The following is a 21,063-nucleotide window of genomic DNA, read 5'->3' as shown; positions in this document are numbered from 1 at the left end:
CTATAGTGAGAGCAGGGAGCAGGTGGAGAAACATCTATAGACGTGGCGGTTTGCCCTTGAAAGCAGATGAATGAACATTAACCAAAGCAAGACCGAATACGTGTGTGAACGAGAGGGACCCGAGTGGAACGGTAAGGTTACAGGGAGCAGGGGTACAGAAGGTGCAGGACTTTAGGTACTTGGGTTCAACAGTCCAGAGCAATGGGGACTGTGGAAAAGAGGTGAAGAGCCGTGTGCAGGCAGGATGGAATGGGAGGAGAAAGGTGTCAGGTGTGTTGTGTGATAAAAGAGCACAGCAAGTATGACAGGAAAGGTTTACAGGACAGTGGTGAGACCAGCGATGTTGTATGAGACAGTGGATCTGAGGATAGGGTGAGATGGAAGCAGATGATTCGCTGTGGCGACCCCTGAAAGGAAAAGCCGATAGGGAAAGAAGAGGTGAGATACTAATTCAGACATTAACAGATTGATTAGGGATCAGTAGAAATCTCTAACTGTGAAAAAAAAAAAACACGAGCAGCAGTAACATAAGATTTAACAAGAAGTGTTGCCTTCAAAGTCAGGTTCAGGCTACTTTTTGTAAGTTCGTCATTAAATTTCAAATACTAACAAGTGTGGTCAAAAACAAACTGGCTGATGTTTTGATATCATGAACAAAAAATCACAAACCGAATAAAAACCATGTGGACAAAAACATTTGACTGGATGACATCTGTGCATTTTCTTATAGATGCTGCGCCATAAGGTGATGAACGCAGCAGTCAAACCAACACCGTCAGGGTCACGTGTCATGTTGTTTTTCCTCCTCACGTGTCGTCACGTTCTCCGAGTCTCTCCGAACGTGACGACACAGCGAAGGCGCTCGTTCCAAAATTCATAACACATCAAGTCACCAGTCGGAGAGCACGAAAAACACCGAGCCGGCCGTGTTTTAGAGACAAAGAGAGAGAAAAATACATGTCAATGACAGAAAAAACTACTTAACTGTCGTTACCATGTCGTGGTAAGTGTGTGTTTTTCTTGTGTTTTGCAATATTTAGGTCAGGTAAAACAGGTACATCGTGTAGGACATCTGTGATTCACAGTCTGTCTTCAACTGTCTTTTTGTTAATATTTTGACCGCTACTGACAGCTCCTCATGATGGGAGTTATGTACTTTATCACACCATTTATTTCATATTTTTAAGTACAATGAGAGGCTCAAGTCAGCTTCTATTACACGTTACCTTCCTAGCTAGCTGTCTCGATGTGGCTGTGCATGTACATATACATTACGTATACACATGTCATGACTAATGTGCTAACAAGCAAATGTCCCTTTTCAGTTCAGTGAAGAGCCGATCTCCAGTCCCAGATGTAACCAAGTGTTTGGGGATGAGCGGTCCAATCACTGAGGCTTTGCCTGACGAGGATGAGTTAATCCACTCAAGAAAACTGGTGGAAAGTCTGAGGTCCTATGGCGTGTTCGAGGACGATGTGGAGCTTCATCACAGGTATGATTGTTTTCTGATTGTGGTTAATACAAGTTAATACAGGTAGTAGACCACAAGTGCAAGGCACCAGAGCATGAGAAATGTCTGCTCTGAAAATGCTCTTGATGTTTCATTTGCAGAGAACAAGTCATCAAAAGGCTGGAGTCTCTCTATAGGGAGTGGCTCCAAGAAATCTGTGACAGGATGGTATGACATCTTATGTGGAATGTTTGAAAGGTAACTCCAAATATGATTCTGAAAACACGTTTTTGCAGACATAACACATATTTTGCATTATTTTAGAACGTACCAGAAACAGTAATGGCCCACGTTGGAGGCAAGATCTTCCCGTTTGGCTCATATCACCTGGGAGTCCACTCAAAAGGTAAATTCCTCTTCCCTGAACCGTAAGAGCATGTCAGGACTGTGGCAGCTTACATGTCACTGTGACCTTAACTAATGTGGTTCGTTCTCACACTAATGTGTGAACAAACTTTGTCAGTCATAATTTTCACGTGCGACACTTTTTATTCAATGGACACACACAGCATATGTTCCTTCAGTGGTGGTTACCTCGTCTGAAAGAACACGGTGAAGGGAGTGGATCACAGCATATTGTGGACTTGTCTTATCGTTCTGTGCTGTGCTGACAGGTGCTGATATTGATGTCCTTTGTGTTGGACCTGGATTCCTGGAGAGGGACGACTTCTTCACCTCCTTCTTTGAGAAGCTGAAGGCTCAGGAGGAGGTCAAAGACATACGAGTAAGCCATGGAAGTACTTCAGTATTCATCACATTTTTCTCCCAAGTGCAAGTGATTGACCGTTTTGTTGTCTTTAGGCCATCAAAGATGCTTTCGTCCCAGTGATCAAACTGACCTTTGATGGGACTGAGGTGACGTGTTTCTGCTCTTCTGTCCGCACTTTGCCTCCCTTAAAGTTTTGTTTGCAGGAGACTTAATCAGGGTTTTGGTGCTCTTATTTTCTAGATGGACTTGGTCTTTGCACGGGTGCCACAGAGGAGCGTTCCTGACAGTATAAATCTTCTCGACGACAACTTGGTGAAGACTGCAGACAAACGTTGCGTCAGGAGTCTCAATGGTGAGCAGTTTTAGTACCTGACAGCTGTACTCCCCCGGACTGTTTTGGTCATGTATGACAGCGTACCATCTTGTGTGTTTGTTCCTGTGACTTTCTGTTTTCATCTTTAACTTATTCTGTGTTTTGTAGGCTACAGAGTTACAGAGGAGATCCTCTGCCACGTGCCAAACGTTCACACCTTCAGGCTGGCTTTGAGAGCCATCAAACTGTGGGCCAAACGTGAGCGGAACGCACACAACTAGTTGAGCTCAATTAAAAACTCAAGAGACTGTGAGCAGGTGGACACTTACTCTGGACTTGTCACTTTGCATGATAGATGCACGCATGTCGATGGCTGCATCTGAAATCATTCCCAGTTTGCTATCTAGTGCACTGTATGTATGTTTTCGACTGGAATATTTATTTTAAAAGAACTGAGAAATGTGTTGGCCAAGGTGAGTGAATCTTGTCCTTTAGTGTCCAGGGTGCTGGGATGAAGTGTTTGTATGGTGAGAGATGTTGAACGCAGGTTTTGTTTGACATCAGCTTGGATACTAACTTCATGCTGTGTCAACAGAGTGTTGACAACACGGCTAACAAAAAGCTTACAACACTTTGGGTGATAATGTTTATTGGTAATGTTGAAACGCCCTCTACTGGACAGAATGTGGAACAACCACATGCTGATGGTGTCAATTCATAAACTTGGGTACACAGTGTGTAGGTACACAGGAAATGGTAATAATGAATTAAAATTCTAATATGATGTGGATATTAAAAATAATATGGAATTAAATTCAAATAGGATTTTAGAAGAAGACTGACTGCATTTGGGTCCTTAAAATTCCAGCTACTTTTACCAAAAATCAATTACAGTTAAGTGAACATAGCAACTGTCAGTGGTACAAAACGTTAACTTCTGTCTCAGTTTAGTATTCACCATGGGGTTAAATATTGAGTATTTATTATGAGGGGGAAAAGGTGTCTAACAAGAGTTCATTCAGTTCGTGTGTCTGTGAACACATAATGTAACTTAATCCATCCAACTTAAACTGAAGCCGATCACTCATGCCAGGAGCTAAAACATCTCTTGGGTGTTTTGTAGTTCTCCTGTATGAACGGTGTACTGTATATGTTTGTAAGATTTGTTATTATCTAATGTGCTGTACTGCATGTTTGTAATTCAACATCATATTTGTAGCAATAGTTGTAGGAAGCAGAGGTAATGTGAAATAAAACGGAGGTGACCAATATTAGATCCACACTGGTTTTATATATTACATTACATGACATGTAGCACTTAATTAAAAACTTGTGCTGTCAAGCCCATTAAAGCAGGCCAGTGTGAAGGTCAGGTAACATTTTGAACTGGAGATCTTAATCATTTTTCTCGTCCTCTTATTTCCCTTCAGGTCGTAACATTTACTCCAACATGCTGGGATTCTTGGGCGGCGTGTCCTGGGCCATACTGGTCGCCAGAATTTGCCAGGCGTACCCGAATGCTACAGCGTCCACCCTGGTGATGAAATTCTTCAAGATCTACTCCATGTGGTGAGTTGTCCCTGTTCTGATATCTTTGTGAAATGGAAACAAACATTGAATTGGGTTCACTGAAAGTCACTTGGCACTGAGATCGTCTGTAGTCAGAGTCACCTTCCTCGATCATGAGTGGGTCTAGTTGATCCTGCGTTCCCATTACAAGCCGTCTGTTTGAGCTTCTCTGCGTACAGACTGCATGATACAAAATAAACCGTATGCACCTACATGTCATCGATATCCGCGCTGGAATCGCAGCTGCCTGCTTTGGAAAAGATTCAAATGAGGATCAGTTGATCTGAAAATCTTGTGTTTTGTTTCAGGAAATGGCCGATGCCAGTTTGTTTGAGGCTGATAGAGGACTGCTCAGACAGCGGCCTTCCCTTCTGGGATCCCAGGGTAAGGCCTCGGCACGATTTTTTATCAGCATTGTCGGCTACGGGATCACAGCAGGCAGTTCAGGATCAAACGATCAAATTTGCTCTGAAAATGTTGTGACTTTCTGCATTTCCAGGTTGATGCAAATCACCGCCTCCACATCATGCCCATCATCACACCAGCATTCCCACAGCAGAACACCAGTTTCAACGTGTCTCCCTCCACCTTTGCCATCATAAAGGAGGAGATCGCGCGAGGTGTGTCGTCTCAGTCTGATATCCACCAAATGCTCACAGTGCTGCCTGCATCGCTGGGCCAATTAGCTTCACCCTGACAAAGTTGATTTAACACAATCTCACAACTTAACTGCTCAGATACAAAATGAGTCATGAACAGGCTGTGCTGCTGTCACGATTCAGCCAAACCACGTTAACATGACTCTGCACTTCAAGGTTACTACAAGGATTCAACAAGCTTTCTCTTCCTCATTCACAGGTTTTGCCATCACTGAGGACATTCGTCAGAAAAAAGCAGACTGGTCCACATTGTTTGAAACACCAGACTTTCTTGGGAAGTACAAGTATGTATTAAGCTGCCCAAAGATGAAAATGTGACTTTCCATTTACAAAATACACTCAAATGTTTATCGTTTGGATATTTTGATAAACATGTGCTTCTGTTTTCCTGATAAAACTGTGGACTTTCTTCTTCTGCCTTGTATTTGAAGTTTTTTGGTTGTCTTAATGAACACATGCATGTACTTGTTTGTAAAAAAGTAAACCCTGTGAAAATTCTCCTGTTTTACCAAAAGCAAATGATTCAGTTCATGTTTCGTCCTGTTGTTTGAACACATTGTGCTTTAAAGTGTGTGAATTGGCATTGGTGACTTTTCTGCTGCTTAAGGCAAACTGTTTGCTCATTGCAGAATGTGACTGCTCTGGTTTTGTTGTGGAAACTGATCATGTTTTGCTCTTGAATGTCTGTTGTGTAATGAATGTGCCAAATACAATTTCTTCCACATTGTTTTTGTGTGACCAACTTAAATTTGTACCTAAATGCACCAGCTGAATGCTGATTGTTTTATGAATGTACAGACCAGAATTTGGTGTTTGTTGTTAATTCAAAATACAGACTGAAGCTTATTCAAATGATTTAAGAAGTTGATTGTTGGAAAATCAGTTTTTAGCTTTTTGTGTGTGTCAGACTTAAATTTGTTATTTCTGCGTCAGCCTAGAGTTTCTGTTATTTCTACTGTACAGAGCATCCAGAAAGTATTCACACCGCTTCGCTTTTTCCACAAAATGGATTAAATTAAATTTCTCCCTCAAAATTCAACACAAAATACATCATAGTAACAAAGTGAAACAAGTTTGCTTGAATTTTGTGCAAATTTATTAAAAATTAAAAACAAAAACATGTACATCAGTATTCACACCCTTTGCCATGACACTCAGAATTGAGCTCAGGTGCCTCCTGTTTCCACTGATCATCCTTCAGAGGTTTCTACAGCTTGAGTTGAGTCCACCTGTGGTAAGTTCAGCTGATTGGACATGATTTGGAAAGGCACACCCCAGTCTATATAAGCCCTCACAGTTGACGGCGCGTGTCAGAGCACAAACCAAGCCATGAAGTCAGAGGAATTGTCTGTAGATCTGAGACAGGATTGTTGAGGCACAGATCTGGGGAAGGGTACAGAAAGAATAGAAAGAAAGAGAGAGAGCTTTAGAAAGATTTCTGCTGCTTTGAAGGTCCCAAAGAGCACAGTGGCCTCCATAATCCATAAGTGGAAGATGTTTGGAGCCACCAAGACTCTTCCTAGAGCTGGCTGCCCAACTAGACTGAGTGATTGGGGTAGAAGGGCCTTCGTCAGGGAGGTGACCAACAACCCAATGGTCACTCTGACAGAGCTCCAGTGTTGCTCTGTGGGGAAGGGAGAACCTTCAAGAAAGACAACCATTTCTGCAGTACTCCACCAATCAGACCTGTATGACAGAGTGGCCAGACAGAAGCCACTTCTTTGTAAAATGCATATGAAAGCCCACCTGGAGTTTGCCAAAAGGCACCTGAAGGGCTCTTAGACCACGAGAAACAAAATTCTCTGGTCTGATGAAACAAAGATTGAATTCTTTGGCATGAATGATAAGCTTCATGTCTGGAGGAAACCAGGCACTGCTCATCACCTGGCCAATACCATTCCTACTGTGAAGCATGGTGGTGGTAGCATCATGCTGTGGGGATGTTTTGTGGCAGCAGGAACTGGGAGACTAGTAAGAGTTGAGGGAAAGATGACTGCAGCAATGTACAGAGACATCCTTGCTGACAACCTGCTCCAGAGAGCACTGGACCTCAGACTGGGGTGAAGGTTTATCTTCCAACAGGACAATGACCTTAAGCATACAGCCAACATCACAAAGGAGTGGCTTCAGGACAACTCTGTGAATGTTGAGTGGCCCAGCCAGAGCCCAGACTTGAACCCTATTGAGCTTCTCTGGAGAGATCTGAAAATGGCTTTATTTTAAAAATAAATTTGCAAAAAAAATCAAGCAAACCCATTTCACTTTGTCATTATGAGGTATTTTGTGTAGAATTTTTGAGGGAAAAAATGAATTGAATCCATTTTGGAATAAGACCATAACATAAAATGTGCAAAAAGCAAAGTGGTGTGAATACTTTCCAGATACTCTGCAGTGTGCAGATAAATCTGCAGTGTGTTCTGATCTCTTTGATTTAGACTGAAACTCTTCATTGTCTTTTTTACTCGATGAGGAGGTCAGAACAAACAGCCATGATGTGATGATGATGATGATGATGTAGTTATCAGGTTGATGAACAAGTGATGAGACAGCAGTTCTGTGCAGTTGAGGTTTACAATAAATTAAACAGATTCACTCCAGGCTCACATTTTAAAGCAGTCAAAAGGTTAACTTGTTAACTTTAAAGTGTGTAATGATATCATGAAGACGAGAGGCCACCTTTGTTTAGTGATGTTCCTCATGCTGTAGCTTGGCCTGCTGCAAATATTGCTGTCATTATGACTTGGTGAAACAGGAAATATGATGAATGGAGTGAGACTCCAGCCTGTATGCAAAGGCACAATGCTGTGACATTGTTCTGTCTCGTATGTGTCAAGGCATTACATTCTGCTGCAAGCGTCTTCACCTGCAGAGAAGCAGCACCTTGAGTGGTGAGTGCACACAGCAAAGGAAATGACAAGTCAAGTCTGAAGGAGAAAACACTTTTAATATTTTATTTCCAGCAGCTGTGGGCTTCCTTTTTCTCAAAACCGTTTTGATCACTTTGTCAGGGTTGGCCTCGTGGAATCTAAAATCAGACTCCTGGTGGGGAGTTTGGAAAGAAATGTGAACATTTCTCTGGTCCATGTGAATCAGCAGTCCTTCACTGGACCCACGCAGGGCAATGACGAGTAAGGACACGCGGCTTTAGGTTTCTGTTTTATTATGGCAGGGATTCCTATTGAGCATTAGCCCATTTCTCATATGGTGACCTTCTCTATCAGCTCATCACTACCTTCTGTTCTTATGCCATATGTTTACTTTAAGTTTGGAGTAAAAAGTACTAAAAACTTGCTCTTTTAGAGGTGCTGAGTTTTACTTCGTCAGCTCATTGGCCTTATTTCTGTCTGTTTCAGAGGGGGAATGAGCACAACGTGGCTCATTGGTCTAATCTTCAATTTGCAGTGGTCTAGAAACAAGAATATTGACCTGACCTTTGACCTCCAGTCCTTCAGTGACACAAGTATGTTTTCTTTCTTTTAAAATTCAGACAAACAAACAGAACAATGTTGTGTGACATTTTAAGTCATACTTTCACACTGTGCTGTTGCAGTCTACGGCCTGGCAGAGCGCTGTAAGGTCTTTGAAGAAGGCATGATCATATCAGCCATGTACGTGAGGAGAGATTATCTGAGCTGGGCGCTGCCTAATGATGAATGGAAAAGGTTGTTCACTCCTAAACTGAAGCCCACAGTGAGCCACCAAAGCTCAGCCAGTCCCTTTCACACAGCAGCCGTCAGCGCAGGCCGAGCAGCCACAAAGACAAAAGGCTGCTTTGAGTCTGACATGTCAGCTAAGAGGCTCAGAGATGACAAAGTATGCCGAGCCATTCCATGCTCTGTCCATATAGTAGTTTAAATACTTTCTGATGTGATTTTGGCATCTTAAATGCTGTCATTTGAAAGGAATTGCACCACATATTCAAAATATGCAGATTTATTTTCTTTCTTCAAGAGTTAGATGAGAAGCTTGATAAAACTCTCATGTCTGTACGGTTTATATGAAGCTAAAACCAGCAGTTACCTTATTGTATCTACTTCTATTTTATTTAACTCACCTGTACAAAAAAAGAGTAAAAATGCTCATTAAATCAAAATGAATTGTACCAACCAGAACAACAAAATAAGATTTTCCTTGTTCTTTACAGGAAGTGCTGTCTGTGACAAATGTCTCATCTGTCCAGGTGTCCACGCCCAGCAGACAAGAGACATCGTCCTTGCTTCCCCAGACAGAAACAGAAACTCAGAGTCCACCTCCCAGTGTGGACTCACAAAGCACAAAGAGACCCAGCAGTACTGAGCCTGGGCCACCAAACAAAACATTCAAACTTGACCCGGTATGCTAAAATATTTTTTAAGGTCTCCTGTGAAGTCTGCACACATTAATGAACTTAAACTGATCTGAGGATTCCTGTTCTGTGACTAACCTGTCTGTCTGCTCCGTCCCTCTCAGAGTGCGTCCACTGTGGAGCTCTCTGATTCGCCTCCCAGGCCCACCAAGCCTGTCACAGGCATGAAACGAGCCATCAAAATTCAGCTTCTCAGGTACAACACAGAATTAAGAACAGAAACTCCTGAGTTCCCTCTAACTGCACACACTTCTTCTCTTTCCTACCTTGTCATGTGCTCCAAAGGACACACATCCTCAAGTATTCATGCTGAGATTCAGATAGACTGATGCAGCTGAATGAATGTTATGTTTTTTCACCACAAGAGGGCAGCAGACATGCAGTTCAGCAACGTATCGCTTGTTGACAGCGAAACCTGCTGCAGATCAGCGTTAAGGGAGCATCTTTACCTTCAGTAATCTTTTTAGAAAAGGTCAAGTCTTAAAAGAAAGAAAACAAGGATTTTGTATGCTTATTTTTCGCCTTAGAGTGTGGATTTGCAGATAATAGTCATAAGGTACTGATGAATAACTTTGTGATCCAGTTGTGAGGATGGAACAAGTTGTGTGTGGTTTATTTAAAGGTATAAACCTGAAAATGCCACAGTGTTTTCTCTCATTACTCCTTTATACTTTATGGACCGCAGTAGCTGATCACTTTCTATGTACCATTTTTATGGCACCCATGGGTGACCCTCTGAAGCAAAGGGGTGTCACCTGCTGCTCTGCGAACTTTTAAGTGTTACAACTCTGTTCCTTCTTGTATCTCTTTCAACAGGCGTAGCTGATTCGAGCTGGTGAGGAGTTGATTTGAGGGCGGATGGCAGCAGATGTCACCAGCAGCTCTGACAGAAAACTTGAAATAAACTTCAAAAACATGAGACTTTGTCCTGCAGGCTTCTTATAAGGTTTATCGGGTTTACCAGAAGTAATGCAGATGTTCTGATGTCATTAAACACAAAGAACTTCATGACAGAAATATAGCAATGAAATCACTATAAAACAGACAAAAGAATAAACAAGAAATACTTTTCCTCAAGTTAATCTTACAGAAAAACCCGATCAGTCCCTGACCAACCTGACCAATCTGATGGAGTGAAGCTTTGAAGAAGACTGAAGGAGAACAAACTGAATCACACAAGACTGTTTGAGAGTAACAGAAGCAGAAGTTAATGAGAGTGACATGAAAATATTTGCTGAGTGATTCTGACAGCTAAAATGCAGGCAGTTTGTAAAATGTAACCTGATTTAATAACTGATTTTCACTGACATTGAAGACCATCTTGACTTAAAAATCACGTTTTCATATTTTTCAGGATGGCAAGAAAAAATGTTCATCAGCATCCTAAAGTAGAGATAATGTGACAGAAGTCTTGTGTCACAATGTGTCATTAAGTCCATGGTGTCCCAAAAATCTCCATGAAATATCTACAACTTTACCAAAACTTCTATCAGCTCGGGGTGTGAGCTCTACATTCTTCTTTTTAAAGATCACTTATTAATTGGGAGGAAGGTGTAGCACTGTGGAAGCTGCAGTCTTTAAGGAGCTCAATGAGCTGTAACAGGGCTTTGAAACACCATCACACTGTGCTGTGTTTAGTTTAGCTTATTTAAGGGCTGATTTATCACAGTTACTACATGATGATGCTTTGTTTTAGTTAAAGAGTAAATGGCATAAAGTCAATCAGTAAATGCCAAAAGGTCTTTACTTCAACAGTCAAAGATCTCATTTAAAGGAGTATTGAAACCACTGATAACAAGAGCTTAACAGAATAAAAACAGGAATAAAATACCCATAAATAATTAATCCCCCTGGACAGAACAAGTTATAACTAGAGATGCAGTAATGCTTTTGGAGAGAATGATCTGATGATCTTTTGGTCAATAAAACCAAATTTGACAATCCGTGTGAGTTTTCAGTATTGGAAAGATCAAGTTTAATATCAGTCTAAAATTAATCAGTCTTATAATCTTGTTCCAATAATGATGATGGAAATCAACTGACTGAATGAATGGACTTTTTACTTGTAGGCTACTTGGGGTATACTTACGAGATCTTTGAAACGCTTATCAATATACAAGTAGATTTGTTTAATGTCCTTAAGATCAGTAAATACCATACCCAGAAGAGTAATTACAATGAAATCACACAATATTTCCAATATGTCTGTAAAATCAAGTGCATTTAAATACAATAAATTTGTCAGAATGTCACTTTCAGCGTATTTTAAGTTTAAAGTCAGTATGTACAAAATATCACTTTAAATCATTCACCTGCTAAGAGTGAGAATTTTCTGCATCATAAACTGCAGAATAAACAATCAGAGTGTTGAGATCCATTAAACTGCCCCAAAATGAGATTCAGGCTGTTTGACCTGCCACTCTGTGACGCTGCATAACAGATTACAGTGATTTAAACACGGTGCTGTGACATCTTGTGGAGGTTCGTAACTCAACATGCATTAACCTAAATAAATAACACACACACACGCAGCTCTGGATGATTTTATTTTCTCTCAGCAATAAGAGTGTGTTAATCTGAATCAGCAGTCTCCTGTATGTCAGACTTTTGTCTGGCTATGATTCAGACAAACATACTTTCCATAATCACAGCAGCTAAAAGAGATGACAGATGCCATTTAAGAGACATTTCCCGCTAGAAAACATCGACAAGATAGTCATATGAGCCCTTCAAAAGCTTCGTCACAAATGTAACTTGGATACAAGTTATACAGCTAAAAATGAGCCTGACACCCAGATAATCGAAACAAACAAGATCAAACACATTATATTTCCCTTGAAATCAGCGGCAGTTTTGTACTTTCAGCGGCGTCTGTCCGTTGGTCCATCTCCCCACGTCCGTCCATCCTCTGGCCTCAGATCTTGGTTCTTCACTCCTTCAGCCAGCTAAGCAGCTGAGGTGCGTAATAGGTGATGATGATGTCAGCCCCTGCATCACAGAGCGAGGAAAAACTTAGCATTGAGTCAGATTCCATTTCATTTACAGTGACATGAACTTAGAGTAACATTTATGAATATCTGGGAAAAGTGTTTTACTGCCCTCTGATACATGCAGACACCCACTGGATTTTACTTTAAATCCACAATGTGATCCATGTCGAAATAAGATAATTTCATATTTCTGAGAAAGTAATGAAGGAAAACTCATCTCATCTGTTTAGTTTAGTGACTGGAACAAAGCGTGATTACAGCTACGCTAAGGGCCTCAGTGTGCGTCAAAGGACGTCGCACACAGAAGCTGTCAGGAGGCGATCTGAGAGTTAACTACCCGCTCCTCACCTGCCCGGCGGAAGGCGGTCATGGCCTCCATCACAGCAGCCCGCAGGTCGAAGGCTCCCGCCTGCGCTCCATGCCACATCATGGCAAACTCCCCCGACACGTTGTATACCGCCAGGGGGTGAGTGGGGAACTGAAGAGAGAGGCAGGAGGAAAAGGACGATGTATCATTCTTTGCACACTTCCTCCAAAAGACAAAATCGTATTTCATGTTGCAAAATATGCTTCTAGGATTTTCTCAACCAAGGATGTTTCCCAAAATGCACTCCAATAACCCTAATTAGTTACAGACCTTGTCCTTGACTTCTCTCACGATATCCAGGTACGGCAGACCTGGTTTCACCATCAGCATATCAGCTCCTTCTCTCACGTCTCGCTCCTGCAGCACAGAACAACCGTGAGGTCTCCCACATCAGCATCCACGCAACATCTGGAACACGCGACAAATGTACACATACGCCCACACACACCGATTAACTTACCACAGCTCGAACGGCGAGTCCCCTCGCTCCGGGAGGCAGCTGATAGCAGCGTCTGTCCCCAAACGCAGGTTTGGACTGGGCAGCGTCTCTGTACAGACACACAGCAGAGGGCGCCACGCTATTCTCACTTCATAGTGCTGCTTCACTTATTACTAGAGATGCCACGTTAAGGAGACTTTCCCACCGGGTAACAGACTTGTGACAACACTGGCAGGCCACTTACAAGTTCACAAGTAAAATTAAGAGTTTTTTTGTTTGAAAATACACAAAATTGAACTAAAGTAGTTATTATAATCATCATAGTGAAACTATGGTAGGAAAGTGGTGTAATCGGTGTAGTGTAACAGTGTAACGTCAGTAACAATAACTTACCTGAAAGGTCCATAATAACAAGAGGCAAACTTTGCACTGTAGCTCAGCACCGAAGCCTGGACGAGGAGAGTCACGAGAGAAAATGCTTTTACGTCTTTAGTAGAAACCAGTGAGCTAAGTGCCATTTTTGCATGCATTTTTTCACGGCATTTGTCAACAAAAAGAAAGATAAAGAACAAATTAAACTTCTGGAATCTTGATCACTTCCTTTAAGATCTGCTTGACTTCACAGTTTGTCGTATCTTTCTTCAAACTGCATGGTTTTTCGGTCCCTTTTACCTTGTTTCCCAGACCGTTAGATATCAGGGCTTGTTTTATGGCTCTGACTCTTCCATCCATCATATCAGAGGGAGCGATGATGTGACAGCCTGAAAAACAACATGTGACCAAGACATAAGTGGATATGCATCAATATAATGCCGGGCTCAATCAGGACAAGATGACTTCTTCTTATTCCTCAAGGTTTCTTCTCCTAAAATAGAAACAACCTCAACAAACAAGATTTACCTGCTCGGGCGTAGGCAAGCGCCACTTCAGCCAAGCGCAGGCAGCTGGCGTCATTGTTCAGAGTGCCGTCATCGTCCAGGATACCTGAAGGAAAAATATCAGAAAAAAAAAAAATTGTGTTAAAATCCAAATAATTACCGTCCATTATTTATTTCTGTCCCTTTACCACGTGAATTGGACAGTAGGGACATCATCAGAAAAGAGGCTGACCACAGTGTCCATGTGATGTGTAGGGACACAAGCAGACGTCGCACGCCACCAGCAACTCCGGGAACAAAGACCTGATCTTCTTCACTGCTAGCACAGCCGGCGTGTCGTCTGCGTCGGCGCCTGAGCCCCTGTCATCCTGACGGGAAAAGACAAAGATCAGCGTGTTTGAGTGTAAAGAAACAGCTTCACTGACACTCAGGACATCTCATTCCAAAACAGTTTCAAGCTGCATCCATCTGCCAGAGAAGCTGACTTATGGGAATTTATTAGAGGTTTAGATACACTATGTAGACAAAAGTATCCAGACACATCTCTGTAGGGGCCTGTTTATCAGGGGCTGGGCTCGGCCTCTTACTTCCATTGAAGGGAAATCTTCGTACTTCAACATACCAAGACATTTTGGACAATGTTATGCTTCCAACTTTGTGGCAACAGTTTGGTGAAGGCCCTTTTCTATTCCAACATGACTGTGCACCAGTGCACAAAGCAAAGTCCATAAAGACATGTTGGATGAGTTTGGTGTGGAAGAACTTGACTGACCCACACAGAGCACTGACCTTAACCACATCAAACACCTTTGGGATTCTTCTGGGAGTTTTTCCTTAGTCGATGTGAGGGTCTAAGGGCAGAGGATGTTGCTATGATGTTACGTTAAGCCCTTTGAGACAAACTGCTTGTAAAAATGGGCTATACAAATAAGTTGTCTTGTCTTGTCTTGTAAATACTTAAATGTAGATTTGGAATAACACCACTCCAAGGCTGTTACAATTTTGTTGTATTCCTTGTACAAAGACAATAAAGGCTTCCGATTCTGATTCTGATGAACAGGAACAGAGATTGTGAGCCAGATCTTAAGGTCCAATAACAGTGCTTGACCTCACAAATGCTCTACTGCATGAATGGACAAAAACTCCCACAGAAACACTCCAAAATCTTGTGGAAAGCCTTCCCGGAAGAGCAGAAGCTGTTGCAACTGTATATAGAATGTGATGTCTTTAAAGTCCCTGTTGGTGTCATCATCACGTGCCCCAATACTTCTATATAGCGCATAAGCACTAATACAGGACAACACAAAACTGCAAACATACAGTCCCATTACTGTTTAGGAGTGGCGAAAATGTTGTTTCGCCAGCTTTTAGTTTTTACATACCTTCTCAATTTTTGCAGGGACACCAAAAATCAGCACACATTTCAAGCCGTTCTCCACAAGTGGCCGCAACATTCCCTCCAGCTTATTCACTCCATATCTACGGAAGGAAATTGATCTTATTGATTAGATTTTATTAGAGGAATACAACTACAAACTCTAAAAAAACTACATTAATATGAATACTGACACAAAAGGTCACATTTCCAGCTTGAGGAACTGAATGCAGTTCAGTCCCTGTGTCTTGTAATTCAGAAAAAATTCAGAAAAAGTTTCCATTTTGCTTTTGTTGTGTGAGGAATAAAGGTCTTAACGGATTCTCCTCTTATCTCAGCCTGGGTCCAGTGTTTGGCTCTGGGTCCACCCTGCCTGATTGCTTTTATCTGAAGACAACACCCTCACTGGGCTCACAGCCGCAGGGTGACACTGTGTGTGTGTGTGTGTGTGTGTATGTCATGTGATTTTTGTTAAATACACACTTTACCTGGCCTGTCCTGGCAGACTGCCGATGGGCTCCACCGCATCTGCACTGTCTCTGTGGGAGAGTGACCAAGAACCAACTATGAGAGGAAGCCCATTCAAGCTTAATGTCAAAAATATTGTACTATATTCTGCTCTTTTTTTGCCCTTTTGAGTGATTGTAATATCATTTACGTGATGAAAATCGGGTAGATGAGATTGTCAGGTCTTAAATCAGCGACGCAGGTCTGCCAGTATCGGAGTGTTGGGTGGAAATAGCCGCTGTGGAGGATCGACTCTGCTGGTGTCTGCATCTTTACCCTGAGAAAGCAACGCTATTAAGAATCAAACATGTCAAAATGGCAGTCTCACACTGCTGTGCTTCTTCTAAGCTCAGTCACCGTTCAAACTGACCAAGCATGCGTGATGCTGCTTCTCTAAACAGCAGCTTGTCTCACTGCATTCACTCATTTTCATTTTCAAACTCTGTTTTTTTAGCACTCTTAGTGGAACACACTGTTGGCACTTGGCGGGTTACATTTAAAAGATACGGATACAAATTCTTATTAACATTAAAAGCCAATACAGGACAAATCATAGGACGCACATCATATCACTAATACCATGTCAGCATATGCTATGAACTGTTAATAATCTCTGATCTTACCCTCATTGCAATAACGTAATGTTCATAAGCGTATTACCTTGGATGTCAAGAAAATTGAGAGCAATACCTGGCAAACTACAACTTTAAGATGACAAGTCATTTCTGTTAGGTGGAGGTGTAAGAGTTAATTCGGCATAGCTAATAGCTTAAAAAGACATTACTGATAAGCGCTGTCATTGCCTTTTAACAGGAATGTGTGCTTTTTGCGCATGGCCAGAGTTTGCTAACGTACTATTCAAGCACAACAGGCTAAGATGTTAACATTTCATTTTGTCACCTTGGCTGGGAAAAAAAACACTCGTTCTTACTATATAATGAGTTTGAATAGTTCTAACCACAACATGCAGAAACTGATGTAATAGTTATGGAAGTTTTCAATCCAAATGCATGAACAAAAATTGCATACACACTAAACAAAGTTAGTGTACTTACCTGTGACAATGACAGTTCAGACCTACTTCTCCACACGTTCCGTCTCAGTCAAAATGTTGTTTCTTCTTTGAGCCTGACCGACGGTTTGACACCTACTGCCACCTACTGGCTGGAGTTTTGTTAATGTCAGTAGGAACTATATAACAAAACCACACAAATTAAAATTATTGTTATTACGCGTAGGTGTTATAGAAGGCATACAATTGGTCATTATTTGAGGCGGAAATATGCCTATAATATAAAAGTAAAATAAAATAAAAAAGCTTTGCAAAGTCATTTACAGAAAACTAACCCTTTCGGCCACCGTACAAGCCAGGTTTACCGTTCTCGTGATACTTCTCAGAAAGCGAGAAAAAAGAAGCCGAAGCTGCAATGCTAACGGTTGTTAGCCTTGTGGGCTGACTGTTTCTGAACCAGATAGATGGGGTCGAAAACACCTAACTGTTAACAAGGTAGAGTAATATGTGGTCGGAGTACAATACCTTTTGTATATGTCTAAACGTGCGTCGTGCTAGTTAAACTGGCTGTATCGTCGCTCACTGTCAGTGGTTAGCTTGCATTGTAGTAAAAGTATGTCGGCTATAGTCTGTATCATCGTTAATTGTAGCTCGACTTGACCTGCAAACTTAATACTATACAGTGTGTCAGTATAACATTTTCAGTTGGTATCTAACTGAGGTCAATCATGATAAATACTGGACTGACAGTGTGAAGAAATTATGTTGAAAGATAGCTGGAATGCAGCTATCTACTCTCAGTAGCTATTTCCTAGCGATATGTGATTTTGGCCCTGTTTACAGACAGTGTGTGGGTGTATCCGAAACTGTTTAATTCATCGGTTCTGTCAGATGTAATATATGTATCATCTTTGTAATGTTGTGGATTTTTTTTCTTATTACACACAAAGAAGACTTTCCAGAGAGGCTGAAACTGGGAGCACTTCCTGCAGTCACAGTCGGTCAAGGTGGATTTAAAGATGTAGCCAGGAGTGGACTGGGTCATCTCTGCAGTACCTCATCATCCCTTCCCAGGCACAGTCATTGAAATATCATCATCACCCTCGCTCTGGAGCACTGTGACACCTAACCAGGGCTGCCCAGTGCGTGACTTGGCCTTTGTCAGTCAGTCCGTCCCTGGTTGAAGACCCTGCTGTCCTCAGCTATGCTGTTCTCCCTGAGGGAACTGGTCCAGTGGCTGGGCTTTGCCACTTTTGAACTCTTCCTCCACCTGCTAGCTTTGCTGATCTTCAGCATGCTGGTTGCTCTGCGAGCCGACAAGTTCACCCAAATGCTGAGCTGGTGGCTGGTGTTTGTCCCGCTGTTTGCTGCAGACGGCCTTAGTACCTACTTCACGGCCATTGTGTCCATTCGGCTTTACCAGGAGAATGAGAAGCGTCTTGCTGTGCTGCGGCTCCTCTGGGTGCTGACGGTGCTCAGCCTGAAGCTGGTGTGCGAGGTGCTACTGTGCCAGAAGCTTGCAGAACAGGAGCAAGCCAAAGACCTTTGGTTTGGCCTCATCGTCTCTCCGCTGTTCATCCTGCTGCAGCTGCTGATGATACGAGCATGCCGTGTCAACTGAGGAGAGGAAGTTAGTTGTTGTTTTTGCATTTACATCACAGACAACACGGAAACAGAGAGCAATCTTCGTCTGCCATTAGAGATTTAAAGCATAACGGTGGTGTACTTTTTCTTTTGGCTCAGTGCCAGCTTTGGCACAGCCAGCAAATGTGAGCTTTTCAAGGCCATGTTCCAGGTATCATCATAATCCAGTTTTCTTCAGTTTTGCTTCAAAATTAACACAAATTTTCACTGTTTACTTTAGTTATAATGCAGTATTTCAAGAAAAGAAGTGGACAATCTACTCTGTGTGTTGCTACATTCTTAAAGACACCACATGGCCAAAAGCATTTTGAGGCCCTTGCTGTCCATGTACATTTGTATACATTCTGTCTCTGTTGTCTGGGGCTATTTTACTCCTTGGTTCCCATGAATGGAAGTCTTACTGCTGCAGCATACAGTGATATTTTTAACAGGAGTGTGCATCTGACTTTATGACAATATTTTGGAGAATACCTTTTCCTGATTTAAAATGACTCCATGCACCAAAACAGCTCTATAAAGAAATTGTTTTCCCAGTTTAGTGTTGAAGAACTTGACTGACCTGAAGAGAGTACTGACCTCAACCCCATCAACACCTTTGGGATGAGCCGGAACACCAACCGTGAGCCAGACATTATCAGCCAACATCACTGGTGGATCTCACTGGTGCTCTTGTGGCTGAATGGAAGCAAATTCCTGCAACAAGGTCCAACAATCTGGTGGAAAGGCTGAAATCAGAAGAGAGAAGGCTCTTAGTTCATCCCCCATGGCTTTGATAGCAATCAAAATTCCAAGAATTTCCCTCCAGGGATTAATAAAGGAATAAAGGAATTCTGAATAACAGGGTGACCTCATACTTTTGGTCCTGTAGTGTAAACATACATAAAGAAGACAGAATAAAAGTGGATTGTAATTAGACAGTGAATACAAATTGATTAATTGTTCCGATTTTCCTGAGCTCTCTTTTCGCCAGGATGGGTTACGGCTGTTAGTTTTTGATACATTAGTAAGTCAGAGCAGTAAATGTATGTTTGGGACACGTGCCTTTTATATTGTGCAATCAATGGTAGAAAGTGATCCACGAGGAAAATCTATACCACGGTTATGTTTTAATGCACACGTGCACGCAACACAGGTAAATTTAATAAACCGGTGAAACCAAAATGCTGTAATGTCCAAGGACAGCTGTCATGGGTGACAGAGCTCAAGGAGTTGCTGCAGCTTTTTTGTTCTTTTCCCAGAGGAAGTCATTGCTTTCCAGCACAATTTGGTTAAGTTTATTATCTCGTGTCACACTTTGTTGCTTTGCTGTTTGCTGCCTGTTGCCCCTCGGTTGTCATTTCCATCATAAAGTTCTGAGGAGCAAGAAGCTTGTTTTAAAAGTCGTCAACTCACTGTCACTCCACTGTAGAGGAGCTGAATGTGATTTCTACAAGCAGTCAGTTATGTGTGCACATCCACCCTGAATATTGTTGTTTATTTGTATAATATGTAATGTATTAAGTCTGTGTTTGATCATACCATGCGTATGTACTGCATGTATTTAAGGCCTCATTTTAAGGTAATTTCTGATGTGAAATTCTGTGTAATGTGTATATGTTGATTTTTGAAAAGAAATTCACCAAATCTTATTTATGTTCCTATGTACTTGTTATGGCACTCTTGTTGTCATCTGTATATACATGTAAATAAACCATAAAGATCTTACCAGAGTCGTCAAGAGAGGTAAAGGTATCCGGACCTGTATTGGATCTCGGTGTCTCTGGCCACAGGGAGGCGCTACTGGCCTTTGAAATGGGTGTGGTATATAAACATAAAGGACCGTAGGGACATGTATTTGTTTTTGCACGTTTCCAAATTACTTATTTCTGTCCCCTATTTCTTTTTTGTAATAAATGTTTAATCCATGTAATTCTACAGACCGAAACAGTCCCATTTTAAAATATCTGCTGCAAATAGATTTAAAAAGCAGGGGAGAAAATGATGCGACCACTCAAATTACCGAGGACGCGATTTCTGCGTGGAGGTTATATACCAACTGCTTTTAATTCTTTCAACTGCCAATTTTGAAGAGCAGATAAATGTAAATGTTCATCTATTTCTTGTCCTTCTGTGCTCTTCGCTGTTCTTGATTGTGGTTCAGTGATAAATGTTTGATGAGGTACAGTAATCTTGTAGTGCCCAAGAATAGACCTCTTAGTGTTCATTCATGTGCGGTGTGTACTTCTCAGCTCATGTGTTTACCGCAAACGGATTATCGACAGGTGGCATCACCGGTAAATGCTGAATGAACAGTCGTCAGCCTCCACCCACCACTGGATGTTACCTACTTATCTCACCCCAACAAAAACACCCGTGGGCTACAGCATCTATACACTGAAACACTATACACACTATAAATGGTACGGAAAAGTAAGCTATACAAATGCCTCAAACCATTGCAACCATAACGTAATAATGCTACACATACGATGGAGCAATTACTGCCGATGAAAATTAAGAAGGAAATGAAACACAAAGAAGTCACTTGTTGGATACGTATATACAATACAGAGTTCGTAACGGGACAGTAATGACGTTTCTTTCAATTTGTCAGTGTAACAGTCACGTCGTGGTCATAAACCTTAAATGTACCAGTATGAGTAAATACAGTACTGACAAAGAAACCTAAATTTAATCACTAAATAAATTATACAGCCACGATCCACCTTAAATATACTAAAAACATAAAGAGAGGGCGGTTGGAAC

The 21,063-nt window shown here is 41.7% G+C and overlaps 3 protein-coding genes across 4 annotated transcripts; 2 read left to right on the top strand and 1 right to left on the bottom strand.

The window, feature by feature from the left end:
- Positions 1–510: 510 nt before the first annotated feature.
- Positions 511–10,027, top strand: LOC124051421 (poly(A) polymerase type 3-like). Its single transcript, XM_046374777.1, has 19 exons — positions 511–1,003; positions 1,326–1,493; positions 1,613–1,679; positions 1,776–1,857; positions 2,126–2,235; positions 2,313–2,366; positions 2,461–2,572; positions 2,702–2,791; positions 3,964–4,102; positions 4,411–4,486; positions 4,602–4,722; positions 4,961–5,045; positions 7,596–7,649; positions 7,770–7,889; positions 8,115–8,221; positions 8,312–8,574; positions 8,906–9,094; positions 9,211–9,302; positions 9,923–10,027. The coding sequence occupies exons 1-19, from the start codon at positions 996–998 to the stop codon at positions 9,930–9,932; spliced, it is 1,947 nt and encodes a 648-aa protein (XP_046230733.1). The 5' UTR covers positions 511–995; the 3' UTR covers positions 9,933–10,027.
- A 1,608-nt stretch (positions 10,028–11,635) lies between these two features.
- On the bottom strand, positions 11,636–16,837 carry alad (aminolevulinate dehydratase). The gene is made up of 12 exons (XM_046374776.1): positions 16,718–16,837; positions 15,814–15,939; positions 15,644–15,694; positions 15,163–15,259; positions 14,013–14,148; positions 13,803–13,886; positions 13,575–13,663; positions 13,296–13,351; positions 12,924–13,011; positions 12,734–12,820; positions 12,445–12,574; positions 11,636–12,094 (listed from the first exon to the last, which is right to left on the bottom strand). The coding sequence occupies exons 2-12, from the start codon at positions 15,930–15,932 to the stop codon at positions 12,036–12,038; spliced, it is 996 nt and encodes a 331-aa protein (XP_046230732.1). The 5' UTR covers positions 15,933–15,939; positions 16,718–16,837; the 3' UTR covers positions 11,636–12,035.
- Positions 16,838–17,018: 181 nt separating this feature from the next.
- On the top strand, positions 17,019–20,022 carry tmem203 (transmembrane protein 203). Of its 2 annotated transcripts, none has more exons than XM_046374775.1 (2): positions 17,019–17,169; positions 17,625–20,022. In XM_046374775.1, exon 2 carries the CDS (start codon positions 17,879–17,881, stop codon positions 18,293–18,295), a length of 417 nt encoding a protein of 138 aa, XP_046230731.1. In that variant the 5' UTR covers positions 17,019–17,169; positions 17,625–17,878; the 3' UTR covers positions 18,296–20,022. The 2 variants fall into 2 exon arrangements, with proteins under 2 accessions (XP_046230731.1, XP_046230730.1); XM_046374774.1 differs by having other exon boundaries at positions 17,022–17,169; positions 17,628–20,022.
- Positions 20,023–21,063: the final 1,041 nt, after the last annotated feature.

The sequence above is a fragment of the Scatophagus argus genome, chromosome 20 (genome assembly GCF_020382885.2).
Source record: "Scatophagus argus isolate fScaArg1 chromosome 20, fScaArg1.pri, whole genome shotgun sequence".
In the NCBI taxonomy this organism is placed as follows: domain Eukaryota; kingdom Metazoa; phylum Chordata; class Actinopteri; family Scatophagidae; genus Scatophagus; species Scatophagus argus.
The sequence above is the reverse complement of the archived record's forward strand: the minus strand, read 5'-3'. Positions and strand labels throughout refer to the sequence as shown.